This window comes from Scyliorhinus canicula, chromosome 15, assembly GCF_902713615.1.
Source record: "Scyliorhinus canicula chromosome 15, sScyCan1.1, whole genome shotgun sequence".
NCBI classification, from domain to species: domain Eukaryota; kingdom Metazoa; phylum Chordata; class Chondrichthyes; order Carcharhiniformes; family Scyliorhinidae; genus Scyliorhinus; species Scyliorhinus canicula.
In genome coordinates this window covers 89,120,192-89,135,342 of record NC_052160.1, presented here as the reverse complement: position 1 = coordinate 89,135,342, position 15,151 = coordinate 89,120,192, and the positions used below count along the sequence as shown (strand labels likewise).

General features: G+C 47.7%; 1 protein-coding gene across 2 annotated transcripts in view; it reads left to right on the top strand.

Annotated features, from left to right (window-relative positions):
• The first annotated feature begins 1,062 nt into the window (after positions 1-1,062).
• tmem9 (transmembrane protein 9) overlaps positions 1,063-15,151 on the top strand; it is a 103,222-nt gene continuing 89,133 nt past the window's right edge. For both annotated transcript variants that reach the window (XM_038820979.1, XM_038820978.1), the window contains exons 1-2: positions 1,063-1,245; positions 11,730-11,821. In XM_038820979.1, coding sequence (XP_038676907.1) covers positions 1,177-1,245; positions 11,730-11,821 — 161 coding nt within the window. In that variant the 5' untranslated portion in view covers positions 1,063-1,176. The remainder of the gene's footprint in view (positions 1,246-11,729; positions 11,822-15,151) is intronic.

Here is a 15,151-nt window from a genome sequence, read left to right as displayed (position 1 = left end):
CCTCTTAACCTTTTTGGACACTAAGGGCAATTTAGCATGGCCAATCCACCTAACCTGCACGTCTTTGGATTTTGGGAGGAAACCGGAGCACCCGGAGGAAACCCACACAGACACGGGGAGAACGTGCATACTCCGCACAGTGACCCAGCGGGGAATCGAACCTGGGACACTGGTGCTGTGAAGCCACAGTGCTAGCCACGTGTGCTACCATGCTGCCCCACGTTGTTCTCCTTTGAGCACAGAAGGCTGAGGGGGTACCTGATTGAGGTGTATAGAATTATGAGGGGCACAGATAGGCTAAATAGGAAGAAGCTTTTCCCTTTAGTCGTGGAGTCAATTACCAAGAGGGCACAGATTTAAGGTTAGGGTAGGATATTTAGAGGGGATTTGAGGAAAACCTTTTTCACCCACAGGGTGGTGGGAATCTGGAACCTGAATGGGCGGTAGAGGCAGGAACCCTCATGACATTTAGATGAGCCTTACTTGAAACACCATAGGATACAAGGCAATGGATCAACTTGATGACTATGACTAACATCAAGTTAATGGGAAGAGTGAATCTTTTCAACATAAACACATTTTTGAATTGGAGCTCTGTTTGTTTATTTAAACCAAGGTGCTCATTGGTCCTTCCTGATAGAATCCCATCGAGTCTGCACTGACCCTCTGATAGAGCACCCCACCCAGGCCCACACCCCCGCCCTATTTCCGTAGCCCCGCATAACCTTTGGACCCTAAGGGGCAACTTAGAATGGCCAATCCACCTAACCTGCACATCTTTGATGAAGAATAGGTGACAGGTCTGCATTTGGGCTGTTTCATTGAGGGAACAGGAGCATCCAGACTGCACTTTGGGATTTGTAGTTCTTCTTCCCGAATACAGCCGAACTGCGCAGGCCCAGGACTACAATTCCCAGGAAGCATTTCAACCTGACAGCATTGTAATGGGCAGCTCCTTGAACCAATCAGAAGGAGAATTGCTGGGGGGCGGGGCGGGGCGGGGCGGTACTGGACCTGTGGGTAGAGGCTGCGAGCGGGTTGAGCCAATGGTTGGAAGCCGGGGGCGGGATTACGCACTTGGTGCTGCGCGGCGATCTGACTGTGGGCCTGAGGCTGCAAGAGGAGTGGCAGGGTTTGGACTTTAAACTCTCTGGCTTGACGGTGCGGAGTGGGACCATGGCGACCGGCACAGTGTTTATGGTTCTGTACCTGCTGGTGGTGTTGGCGGCGTCTGATTCCTCCAAGGTGAGTCCTGGTGCGCAGGCCGCAGCTCCCCCTCTATCCAGGTGCTGGGAGGGTCCCCATTAAACAGGCTGGTGGCTCGAGTCTGTCCACTGGGGCTGTGCACAACACCTATCAGCACAGGCTCTGTGATTCTAGTTATATATTTCTAACATGTTTACATATAACTTGTGTGTATGTTTGTGCACACGTCTCCCCAGTACTGTACTTTGTGGTAGAATTTGGTTGAAACATAGGTAGGTGGGGTTAGGGTGGGTGGGTTGGGCCTAGGTAGGGTGCTCTTTCAGAACACTGTTGTAATTATCCTCAAGAACGGAGATAAATCATGCGAGGAATCTATCGAGGTGTTTCCCTCTTGCCCATGGGGAGGAAATCCTGACACATTCTCCTGAATCGCCTATTTCCTATAGCTGAGGCTATCCACCCAGAGACACCTTCCAGAAGAACCTCCAGCATGGTCTTTGTTGTCGGGCAAATCCAAGAAAAATGTCAGTGGTAGCTCAAAGAAGTCTTCACTGCTTTCATTGACCTGACAGCAGCATTTTGCTCAGTAAATTATGAGCTGCTGTGGATTGTGCTGCAAAGATTTGAATATCCAAAAAGCTTCATGATGACATGACAGGTACACTCTTGAGTGGGAGATTTGAAACAAATACATTCAAAGCCCAGACCAGTGTCAAGCATGGATGTGTGATGGTCCCCATACTATTTATAATCTAACTGACAATAAATGATTCACTTTGTCAAAGGCCTTCTGGTATCTGCAATTTGGCACTGTCTAGATCAGTGTTTAAAACTTTTTTCGGGGACCCACTTTTACCAACTGGCCAGCCTTTGCGACCCATGTCGGCCGACCTTCGTGCCACATGCCATTTCTGCTTGCCTTTAATGCGACAGGTGAGCCTGCTTGGTCCTCATGATTTCACTCCAATCAGGTTCACAGGAAGGAAGGGCAATGCGCATATCAAGTGCAGACTTCAGCCGGTTCCTTTGTGCCGTCTTCATCTTTGTGAAGATAGAAAATCCAAGCACACACATGTAGGTCGTTGTGAAAGGCAATCACAACAAAATGCTTGTTTTACTCAGCACTGGATACTCTTCGGAGATGCTACTCCAGAATGTTGACAGCGTCATGGACTTGTGGCATATTTTTAATGTGCTGTCAAAGGTGGCGTGCAGAAGTCCAGTCTTCTCATTTGGAGTCAGCTGTAAGTTAGTAATTGACTCTGGGGTCTCAAACTGAAAGGGATCTTTCACACACCTTTTTCAAAATCTGAAATTTCTCCTCTGGAAAGTAGCGACAAAAACTGTTGATCAGTGCAGCCAGGTGGGTGGATTTACGAGTGAGCAAGGGAGGGGACCAGTGCACCCAATGGAGGTTGGATGTGGGACTGTTAGCGGAGGAGGTGGTGTGAGGAAGGCCATCTGGAGGTATGGGGAGATTAATGACACGGGGGAGGTTTCGGCGGGTACGGTTTGGGAGGCACTGAAAGCAGTGGTCAGGGGGAGAGTTTATTTCAATCCGGGCACATGGAGAAGGCGGAAGCGGGTGGAGATAGAAAGGCTAGTGGAGGAAATCTTGCCAGTGGACAGAAGATATGCAGAGGCCCCGGAGGAAGGGCTGTTAAAGGAATGCCAGAGGCTGCAAATGGAATTTGGGTTGTTATCCACGGGTAAGGTGGTGGGCAGTTGAGAAGGGTGAGAGGGGTGGTATATGAGTAAGGGGCGAAAGCGAGCAGGATGTTAGCACACCAGTTGAGGAAGCAAGAGGCGGCGAGAGAGATTGGGAACGCGGAGGATACGGGCTTGGACCGGCAGGGGTGAATGCAGTGTTTAGCGAGTTTTATAGCAAATTATACGAGTCGGAATCCCCCAGCCGGGGAAGAGGGGATGAAGTGGTTCCTGGGTGGGTTGGAGTTCCTGAAGGTCGATGAGCTGGTGGAAGGCCTGGGGCCCCAATTGGGTTAATAGAAGTAGTAGAGGGGCTCGAGGCGATGCAATCGGGTAAGGCCGCGGGATCAGACGGATACCCGGTGAAATTTTATAAGAAGTTCTCGGCGATGTTGGGACCGCTGTTGGCAAGGGCCTTCAATGAAGCAAAGGAATTGGGAGAGCTCCCCCGACGCTGTCACAGGCGTCGATCACCCTCATTTTAAAATGGGGTAAGGACCCTGAAAACTGTGGGTCGTACAGGTTAAATGGACAGAGATGTCCTGATATCCCGTCCGAGGTGGGAACCTACGCAGGCTCAGGCTCCCGAGTATCCGCTGTCCTGGCTTTTGTTTCGAGTGCCATACCAAGCGGTTTCAAGAGCCCGGTGCCCTGGAGGGGTTGGGGTTTGTTACTGCCCTGTTTCTTTTGTCGGAGTATTCCCAGGTAGGATTTCACACCTGGGGTGGTCGAGGTAGGGGGCAGAATAAGGGGACCGGGGCCTAGATCCGGTGGCATGGGATGAGGGAATGTGGAGATATGTGGTTCGTCAATCTCTTCTAAAGTGACGTGGTAATGGTGAAAGTTTTGTTAGCAACTGAATGCCTTCATATGGTTCACAAAGTACCCTCTGGCTTTCTTGGGATCCAGCAGTACCTTGCATACAGAGGGGCTGGCTTTATCTACCAAACTTCTGGTCTATTTGGGGGACAAGAAGGTACTGGGCTAGAAAACTCTGAACATTATCTTTAGCCCAACTTCGTATTCGATGGGATTTACCTTACCATCAGAGTAGACCTTGCTTTGCTCTTTGTGATTTCTTATCTTCACGGCTGCGGCCTATTATGCAACCTGAACGTTCTCCATTAATATTTTCACGCCACACTTGCGTGAGGGCTGTGAGTTTGGGTTTGGATAAATCTAACCCGAGTAGAGGCTCGATTCCTCGTATAGCTTTGCAGCGTGGGCACTCATGGGTGGGGGAGTTCTAAGGCTATCACCCTCAGCGGCTTGCCTCCCTGGTCTTCCACCTAAATGCCAGATCCTATTTCCTGTTCCCCTACTCTACCATAGAGGTTCCGTCCATATAATCTTTTAGGGCGTGACTGTTCTGGTTGTTGTTTTCAGGTTGGTTCTCCCCTTTTTGTTTTGGCAGAAATGGCCCCTTGGGGTCTGACATTCGTTGGGCTCCACTCCGTAGGTTAGGTTGCCCGCTAGGAAGGTGGGGACTTGGGTATGTTTGACAGCAATGTCGTGGTCTTGGAGCATAAGTGTCCAGCGTGCTGTGTGATTTTGGCGAACTGTCCCATCCTTGATCTGACCGTTCAGTAGTAGTTGTATAGAGGTGTGTTCTGTGAGGATGGTGAGGGGGTTTAAGCTGAATATGTAGCTGAAACGCTGTACTGCTCAGAAAACCGATAAGATGTGCTTCTTGCAAACCAAAAAGATTGTTCCCACTGGGGTTAGAAAGCAGGAAGTGTAGGCTACTGGGCCGAGTCGCCGTGCCATTTTTGTAGGAGCCAGTGCTGTTGGTGGCCGCTACCTCCAAGTGCAAAGGGGAAATCTGGGTCAGGTACTTGTAGGGCAGAGGCCTGTGCTAGAGCCTGTTTCAGTTCTGAGACTGCTTGTGTCTGCTGTTTGGTCCAAGTCCATGTGGTATTTCTGTGTAAAAGATTGGAGAGGGGAGGATTGGTGGTGAAACTATCAATGTGGTTTTGGCTGTATCACCCAAGCCTAGAAAGGAGTGCAACCGGCTCGATCTGCTTCCTTTCAATTTTGTGCTTCTCCTGGGTCACTACTGTACCCAAGTAGGAGACTTGTGGTCTCATGATTTAGACTTTCTTAGGATTTACTTTAACCCTAATGTAGTGAGGAGGTTCAACAGTTCATTCAATAATTTAAGATGTTCACCTCTTATTTCAGTCTGTAGGAGGAGATTGTCTAAATATCGCGTCAGACATTGTGGTTTGGAAAATCCTTCCAGCCCCTTAGCTAGTTGTTATTGAAATTTGGAGGGGGAGTTATGGAAGCCTTGTGGCAGGCACGTTCAAGTGTACTGTTGCCCCTGGAACATAAAGGCAAATTTGTGCTGGCACTGGCGATCTATGGGAATCGACCAGAAGTCGTAGCTAAAGTACTTGGCGTGTGGAGCCTGCATCATCATGGCTTCCAGATTGTTTGCCACTGTGGGGTGGTTTGGTTCAGCGCTCGATAGTCAATCGTGAGCCTCTAGGAACTGTCTGGTTTTCTCACCGGCCGTATCGGGGAGTTATTGGGGCGCAGGACTCCCTATTGCAGTAAGCAATGGATTACCTTGGCCACTTCCCCCTCGGTTTGTTTATGGAAGCTGTACTCTCCTTGGGTTTTGGATCAGAGCCTTCTATGATTAATTCTCTTGTCATTCGGCCACAATCATGCTTGTGGTTAATGAATGTCTGTGTATATTGGCTAATATGCCCCGTACTCCTGGATCGTCAGTAATGTTTGTGGGCTTGATCCACAATTCCCCAATGGTAGAAATTCGGTCTACATATTTTTCTGTGGATACCTCGATCAGGAATACACTCCTGGATGGCAGAAACCTCTTTTTCTGGGTGCGCCATGTTCAACCGAGGTTGCCGGGTGTGTTGAGGGTAGTGCGGGATCCTCCTGTGTCGCAGAGGGACTCAACAGGGCAGCCTCGCCTTGTACTGCCTAGACTATCCCACTTGGCATTACACACCGAAGTTGGTGAGGCCTGGCACTGTCACACATTTTGTTCAGCATCCAATTGGGGTACAGATGGTAGGGGTTACTTACATCGTCCATTGGGGTTATTGTCCCTCTCGTGGCATAGGTCAGGGTCCCTCGTCGGGGAACCGTTGCTACGACTGTGGGTGTTGGCGTCCTGCATTCCCTAAAGAAATGGCTGGACTGACTGCAATTGGACCATTTGCTCTTGCGTGGGCAAGTATCTGGGGTCGGCTTGGTGCTGTTCCTGGTGTCTGGGGTTAGGAGGATATTGGGGGTCTGTGCGGGCCTGGTGTTCCCTGTTCCTCTGGTTGGGGGAGCATATGGGGGTGGGTATCCGGGGGTCGGTTCGGTGTGTATGGTCTGCTCCGTTGCTTGGAATACAGACGGAGGACCCTAGTCATTATCGGGATCAGTCGCCGCATATTCGCAGACATCCCCCTCTAACTCCTCCTGTTCTACCCTGGGTCACTGACCCCGGATTCTGTCATGAAGGCGCACATTACAAATCTCTCGCAGGCATTTGGTGTGGTCTGTTGCGCAGGCTCTATTTTCTTTACCTTTGTCATGCAAAACTTTCACAGCAACCTGCAGGTCACTGTATTTTTGTAAGTTCCCGTAGCTGCTGCAGCGCAGCATCTCTCACTGATGGAACGCTATGTTTTTTGATAGGCTTTATCACACTGAGCCTGGAACTGGCTCGTGTGTACCACTGTAGCATGGTTTCTTTCTTCCCTTATGCCTACCTCCATTTCTAATTGTTGAATACGTGCTGTAGCGCCAGGTCGTGTTTTAATTGTATTATCTGTTTCTATCTTGTTTCAGTTGATTTATTTGTGCCTCTGTTTTAACTGTGTTATCTGTGTCTCTCTATCTTGCTTTAGTTGTGTTATCTGGGCCTCTCTGTCCTGCTATAATTGAGTTATCTCCACCTCTCTTCTACGGAGCTGTTCTAGGCAACTGGAGATCACAATCGCCTTGCTGAGCTTGGGAGCTTATTTACCCACCTCTTTATGGGAGTGGTTCCAACAATTTTTCCCTTTGGATCCCAGATCTGATATCGGAGTGTCACCTCACTCCACCCTTGGGCCATTTTTTATTTGAGTAATTATAGAGGATTTCCTCCCATTCAGCAAGACTGGCCATGACTCTACTCCCTTCCTTAGGGTTCATCACGGGTATATGGGAATCAATAGGGAAAGGGGTCCAGTTTTCACTAAACTCCCTCCCACAGAGTTTACCCAACTCCTTTGAATATCCAAACTCTGAATACATAGTTTGTATACCGCGTGTTACAGACACCTGGTTTATCGCACCACACGACCTGTGTGGTGCAATTTGCATCTTCCCAAGCGCTAAAAGCTCTGCCGTTGGGTCACTACTACCTCCTGATACTCCCGTCTGTTCAACCTGTCCATATGTGACTTATACGAGATGATCTCCCCCAATCACCGCTTTTAATGCGATCCACACTGCAGACGGTGTGACTATCATTTGGCCCATCATGCCTGTCCTGGATCTCAAAAGGAGGAGTTCACCTTGTACCACTTCCCTACCTTCACCTCAGTGCCTGCTTCCTTTTAAGATAATCCAATTCCCCCTTGATTGCCGCGATTGAATTTGCTTTCACTACACTGTCAGACAGTGCATTCCAGATCCTAACCGCTCGCTGCAGTAATGGCAGCCATTTTAAGACAGATTCTGTGAGTTGAAAAGTAGTTACTTTGAGAATAATACCTCTAATGTTCTCCGTTAGTGTCACAGTGGTTAGCACTGTTGGCTCACAATACCCGGGTTCAATTAATAATTTTTATTGTCACAAGTAGGTTTACATTAATACTGCAATAAGATTACTGTGAAAAGTCCCTAGTCGCCACATTCCGGCACCTATTCGGGTACACAGAGAAAGAATTCAGAATGTCTTTCGTGACTTTTGGGAGGAAACCGGAGCACCTGGAGGAAACCCACGCAGACATGGGGAGAACATGCAGACTCCACACAGACAATGACCCAAGCCAGAATTGAACCTGAGTCCCTGGGGCTGTGAAGCAAAAGTGCTAACCGCTGAGCTACCGTGCCTCCCCAATTCAGACCGTGGGTGACTGTGTGGAGTCTGCATGTTCTCCCCTTGTGTCTGTGGTTTTCCTCCGGGTGCTCTGCATCCCAAAGGGAAACAAGCTGATTTTCTTTGGCAACTTCAATGTTAGAGTCGGGAAGGACGCACACCGTTGGAATGGCGTGCTCGGCAGGGAAGGCGTGGGGAAAACAAATACCAACGGAGTCCTGACAAAATGTTTAGAACAAGACCTTATCATCACAAACCACCCGGTTCTGCCAGAGGGGCAAGGGAAGACCTTATGGCAACACCCCGCTTCAAACTCAGGCACTTAATGGACTACAGCATTGTCCGGGCAAGGGACCGCAAAGATGTCCGCTGCACCCGCACCATGATCAGAACCGATGACTTCTGGACAGACCACTGACTAATCCATTCATCACCCTTGCTTCACCCCGGCACAGGCAGAAGAAACTCTGCCGCAGGAGACTCAATGTCGCTGGACTCAAAGACCCCGAGAAGAAAGAGCAACTCCGTTGGCGCCTCACAGCTAAACTGGTGACAACCAACGAGCCAGAGCTGCAAAACGGCCACAGCACCTGGCCCGCCTTAAAAGCCACCATAGTCAGCAACTGCGAGTGCGAGGAGACACTTGGGCTCTTGACCAGGAAGCACCAAGACTGGTTCGATGAGAACAATCAGGAGATCCAGGGTCTTCTTGACCGCAAGTGCAAGGCATTTCTGAACTGGCAGCTCCACCAATACTCATGTGACCGGACACCAACTTACAGGCGACTGAAGGCCAAGGTGCAACAAAGAGCGCGTGACCTAAAGAAGAGATGGTGCGTGGAAAGAGCGCAGGAGCTCAGCAGCTCACTGACAACAATGATGTGCACGGCTTCCTCAGCACAATCAAAACCATCTACAGTCCCGGGTATCCAGGAACCACCCCACTTTAGAGCCAAAATGGAGAGGTGCTCATCAAAGACAGAGCGGCAGTCAACACTCGCTGGAAAGAGCACTTTGAGGACCTCCTCAACCAAGACACAGTCTTTGGCACAAGCGTTCTCGATACCATCCCGCCACCAACTCAGCGCAACCCCACCTCGCCGAGATGTCAAAAAATTCATCCGACAGCTGAAGAACAACAAGACCACTAGCGCAGATGGAATCCCCACAGAATTGAAATGAAATGAAAATAGCTTATTGTCACGAGTAGGCTTCAATGAAGTTACTGTGAAAAGCCCCTAGTCGCCACATTCCGGCGCCTGTCCGGGGAGGCTGGTACGGGAATCGAACCGTGCTGCTGGCCTGCTTGGTCTGCTTTAAAAGCCAGCGATTTAGCTCAGTGAGCTAAACCAGCCCCTGGAAGTACTAAAATCTAACGGAAATGCACTCTTGACAAGAATCCACAACCTCCTCACCCGCAACTGGGAAAAAGCCTTAATTGTGACCATCTTCAAGAAAGGAGACCGCTCCGACTGTGGAAATTACAGAGGGATTTCCTTATTCTCCGCCATGGGAAAGGTCATCGCGAGAATACTCGACCACCTCCTCCCAGTGGCGGACGAGCTCCTCCCTGAGTCTCAGTGAAGCTTCTATCCTCTAGAGACACAATGGGCATGATCTTCAGCGCCCGATAAATCCAGGAAAAGTCCACGGAGCAGCAACAACCTCTGGACATGGCCTTCTTCAATCTCGCAAAGGCCTTCCGACTGTCGATCGTGATGGATTGTGGAGCATCCTCCTCCAATTCAGCTGCCCACCGAGATTCATCACCATTCTCCTCCTGCTCCACAATGACATCCAAGCCGTGATCCTCACAAACGGAATCACGAGACGCAATACCTGTGCAAACTGGGGTCAAACAGGGCTACGTCATCGCACCAATGTTCTTCTCCAAACTGTTAAATCTTCCCCTCCAGGCCAGAAACAAGACCATCCCAACTTTTGTCATCAACCTGTAGTAAGCAGACGATACCTGTGTGTGTACATTCTGAGGCCGAGCTGCAAACTATCATTGACGCGTTCACTGAGGTACGAGAGAGGAATGGGCTTCCCACTAAACATCCGAAAAACAAAGGTTCTCTACCAGCTGCTTGTGCCACACAAAACTGCCTCCCCAACCATCAATGTCCACATTGAGCCTTTGGACAATGTGGATCATTTCCCGTACCAGCCTCCCCGGACAGGTGCCGGAATGTGGCGACTAGGGGCTTTTCACAGTAACTTAATTGAAGCCTACTCGTGATAATAAGTGATTTTAATTTCATTTAATTTTCATTTCCCATGCTTCGGGAACCTCCTCTCAGTGCGACCAGACATTGACGGTGAAATCCAACATCGACTCAAATGCACCAGTGCAGTCTTTGGATGCCTGAGGAACAGAGTGTTTGAACACTGAGACCTCAAACGCAACGCCAAGCTCATAGTCCACAGAGCAGCCGTGGTATTCTTCCTCCTGTATGTATCAGAAACACGTGGACAATGTACAGCAGACACCTCAAATCCTTGGAGAGAGATCACCAATACTGCCTCCATGAAATCCTGCAAATCCACTGGCAAGATAGACGTACCAACGTGAGCATCCTCCCCAATGCCAGTATCCCCCGTATCAAGGCGCTGGTCACACTCGACCAGCTGAAATGGGCAGGCCACATTGCCCACATGCCCAACACAAGACTCAAAAACAAGTGCTCTACTTGAGCTCCGGAATGGCAAGCGATCACCAGGGGGGAAAGAAAGCTCTACAAGAACACTCTGAAAACCTCCTTAAAGAAATCCAATATCCCACCATGGGAATCGGGTGCCTTCGAATGCACAAACTGGTGAAAAGGTTTCCACAAAGGTGCCAATCACCATGAGCATCGTAGGGTGAAACACACGGAGGCCAAGGATAAACAGCTGAAGGAGAGCGCAGAATCCAGAGCGTCCCATCCACCTCATCAATCACCACCTGCCAATTCTGTAGCAGAGTCTGTGGATCCAGGATCGGACTTTTCAGCCACCACAGAACCCACTTCCCCGGAATAGAAGCAAATCATCCTTGATGTTGAGCAACTGCCCAAGTAGAAGAAGAGAAGGGATTCTGTGATTTTGATGCTTGATCTTGTAAGGGGGCAGCAGATTTAAGGGTCAAGACTGATGGTCACATGATATTGCAATAAGTTGACACTATTGGCTCATTCATGACTGGCAAGTTATTCTCGATTGATTTAAAAGGCTCATTTGTCTAATTTTTGTTGAGGGGGGGGAATAAATGGTTTGATCTTTTCAAATAGAAATAGGGAATAGAAAACAGCGAAATCAATAGTTGAAAGCGAAAAGACAGGTTAATGGACAAAAATGTTTCTTTAGAACCATGTTATTTTCCAAAATACAACTCTACATTCGAGTTCTCAAACATTCCATATCTTGATGATCTCCTTTCCTCTCTCACTTTTCTTCTCCCCTCTATATGTTTTCCTTTTTTTTTATTTGTCCCCTTTTTTTCTTTCACTCTAATGATGGTCATCCAATTGTAAGTTTCCAGAAAATTCTGTTTTAAATTTCAAATTTTAAACCTGTGTGGTTTTCTTTATATTTCAGTTTTGGCCTTCCTGCTTGTTTTGTTGCTTCACAGCCCCACTTTAGGGTGGGGGGGTTTATCAAAAGCTTTCTATCCTCCTGACCTATTATATAGTGCAAGGAACGGGTATGTAGAATATATCTTAACTGAATTTTAGTGGTGTGAAGGGATTCTTAACCAATTTCTGATTTGTTTCTCTTCTAGAGCTCTGAAGATGTGAGATGCAAGTGCATCTGTCCTCCATACAGGAACCTGACAGGCCACATTTACAACAAAAATGTCTCCCAGAAAGACTGGTAAGACATAGTCCTATCATCTCAACAGTGTTGTACTGTTAACAAGAACAGGCTTTCAGATAGTGCAGTTGATTACAATTTGGGAATGGGAGTCAGTTTATAACAGTGAATGAAATTCTGACTTTATTCGAAGGGATTCGGGGATTTCTATTGATGCTTTGTGGAATGATTTCAGCAATTCATAGAATCCCTACAGTGCAGAAGGAAGCCATTCGGCCCATCAAGTCTGCAGCGACCCTCTGAAAGAGTACTCTACCTAGCCACTCCTCCACCCCATCCCCGTAACCCCACCTAACCTTGGACACCTGAGGATCAATTTAACATGGCCAATCTGCCTAACCTGCACATCTTTGGACTGTGGGAGGAAATCGGAGCACCCGGAGGGAAACCACGTAGACACGGGAAGAATGTCAAACTCCACACAGACAGGTCGGAATTGAACCCGGGACTCTGCCAGTGCTGTGAGGTAGCACTGTGCCGTCCCTTTAAACCGTTCTTCCATTAAAAATTGAAAATTAGAGGCATTGGCTCTCAGTTGTTTATCAGAAAATTGGTCCTTCACCTGGGTTGGACATAAAAAAGTGGATCAAAGTTGACTTGAGTATGAATTCAGATGGCTGAACATAGCTTTTAAAGCTGATCCAATGAAAACTAACCTTTCTCCGAGCTGTAAATATAAACTATAACTGAAATCGAGGAAGCAACAGATGAAAGCTTGTAAACTTTTAAAAGGTTTGCAACAGTGTTAGAACAAAAGAAAAATACAAACAAAAACCTCTGCTGGAAATCTGAAATAAGAGCCGAAAATGGCAGAAAGTGTCAGCAGGCAAGTCAGTGGCGAATCCCCCACTATACATTAACTCAGTTTCCCCAGATACCGTCTAACCTGCTGAGCATTTTCTGCTGGGATGTTTGGTGAAATAAAACAAAAATAAAATGCAAGGTTAAAAACGGATTATGAAGAGCATAGGAATGCAGAACAGGAGGACCAGTGGAGTTAAGTGTTTTATTTTTAGTTGCGTTTTTGTGTTTATTTCTGTCCGGCACAATTAATTCTTACAGTACATGAAATGCTACATAACCACATTGTGGGAACTCGTCTCTTTACAGCTGTGGGAACAATCCACTTATCTGGTTGAACCTGTTGACTTCAGAGTGTCAACAAAACAAGTTTTAATGGGATGGTGACAAGGAGGGAGACTTAAACTTTAGACAATCTAGTGGTGACAGGCTATCACTGCAGCAGGTTGTAAATTGATAACAGAAAACCAACGAACAGGATACGGCTTGATGATATACAATGGAAACTAATTGCAATGGTTCATTTTTATGCAAACACAACTTTTAGTTCTTTCACACAATAACATGCATTCCTGTCAAACTCCTTCTGCGTTGCTGCTTTGCCTCCTTGACTGTTCTTTTCCAGATTGTTGTTGGTTCAGGGATTCGCTGAATCCTTAAGTGACATCTTTTTAAAACCAAAAATCATATGGCTTGAAAAGCTTCAGAGGGCATACAAGGTTCACAAATGATTAGGTTGCTGGTATTTGTTGTACTTATCAGAATAGTTATAAGTAAACAAACTTTATTGTATCGCACTAATGACATAATAAAATTCAACTGCTGTGTTGGTCCTGGAAAACACACTGTGCAGGTAATTAAATCAGCATTATTCAGCAGAAGAGGTGCGTGCTGGGGTTCGGGGGGGGGGGGGGGGTGTTGCTGCATCATTTTAACTTCCTCAGTGAGAATATGGCAGGTTTGTGCTAGATTCCCTTTTTACATCCTAATATTATGCTCCTCTGCAGTCACTGGGCATTCAGCAGGGGTGTGACACTTGCGCCTGACTCACTTCCTGCTGGACAGGTTAAGCTAAAATGATCTAGTAGTCAGAGAGTTCAGGTTCGGTGTTTTCACCTTTCAATTCTTGGGAACTGTTCTACAATTGAAGGACTTCTAAGGATGAAGCAGCTACAAAGTCTGCTTCAGCCTTGGAGAATGGCCAAGACGTGGGATGGAGTCCATGAGATGGGGAGCAGTTTGTGGCAGAGATCAAAAACCATGGCTTCAGTTGCCAATATTTAATTGGAGAACATTCCTTCTCATCCATTACTTGGCGTTGGACAAGGCACATGATGAATCCAAGCTCGGGAGGGGAGGGGGGGGGCGCGGTGTCAAGAAGAGTGTTGTTGATTAGCATGCTCTTTCCAAGGGCTGGTGCAGACTCCATGGGCCGAATAGCCTTCAAAATTTTATCTGGAACCTGATGTATTTTCTGATGATGTTGCTGAAGTGCAACATGTAGATGAAAATTACGAGGGGGCCAAGGATCAATCCGTAGGGGAACTCCAGGAGGTAACAATAAGCGAGCAGGAAGAGAAGCCACTACAGGTGATTCTCTGGCTGTGTTTGGATGGATGTCAATAGAACCAGGCTACTAGATGACCAAGAAGAGGTGTTGGAATGGAGTGGTCAATGCTGTCAAAGGAAACAGGCTGAATGGGATGAGGAGGGGATACATGACCTCAGTCATTATCACCTGGATGTCATTTGTAGCTTTGAGGGCCCTTTCAGTGCTGTGGCACCGGAAGGAGATTGGAGAATGATGGTATTTGCCTGAACTGCCTTTTTAGCTCTGTAAATCACAGCATGTAAGCCGAGACAAAGTATATGATGACTCCATTTTCCCGGCCCCAAAAGTGATGGTTTTGCACATACTCTGCTTGCGGGTCAACCCCTACTTTTTGTAAAATTTTACCAATTAAGGGGCAATTTAGCGTGGCCAATCCACACACATCTTTGGGTTGTGGGGGTGAGACCCACGCAGACACAGGGAGAATGTGCAAATTCCACACGGACAGTGACCCAGGGCTGGGATCAACCATGGGTCATCGGTGCCATGAGGCAGCAGTGCTAACCACTGCATCACCGTGCTGCCCGGACCCCCACTTTACATCAATGACAGACTCTCATTAATAATCAGCCTCAACATTTCACCCCACAAATGCATGCTTTACTCATTGCTGCCTTTTACTGGACACAAGGTATCAAGCAGGCGTTACAGGCTGTGTTGCGAAGATCGATGCTCAGTGGTTTATGACATCCTGTATCTTTGAAAGATGACATTTCAAAATGACGACCACCCGGACCCACACAAGCAGTTCACTTCTACTCGCCTTATGAGTTGTGCCCTGTTTCTGGAGGGATTTATTTTGAGGCTTCAAAGGTCAACTTATATAAACTGACATCTGGTGTTTAGGGTGATCACTGCAATGCAAACAGATCAGTATAACATGGAAAATAGGAGAAGAAGGAGGCTATTCGGCCCTT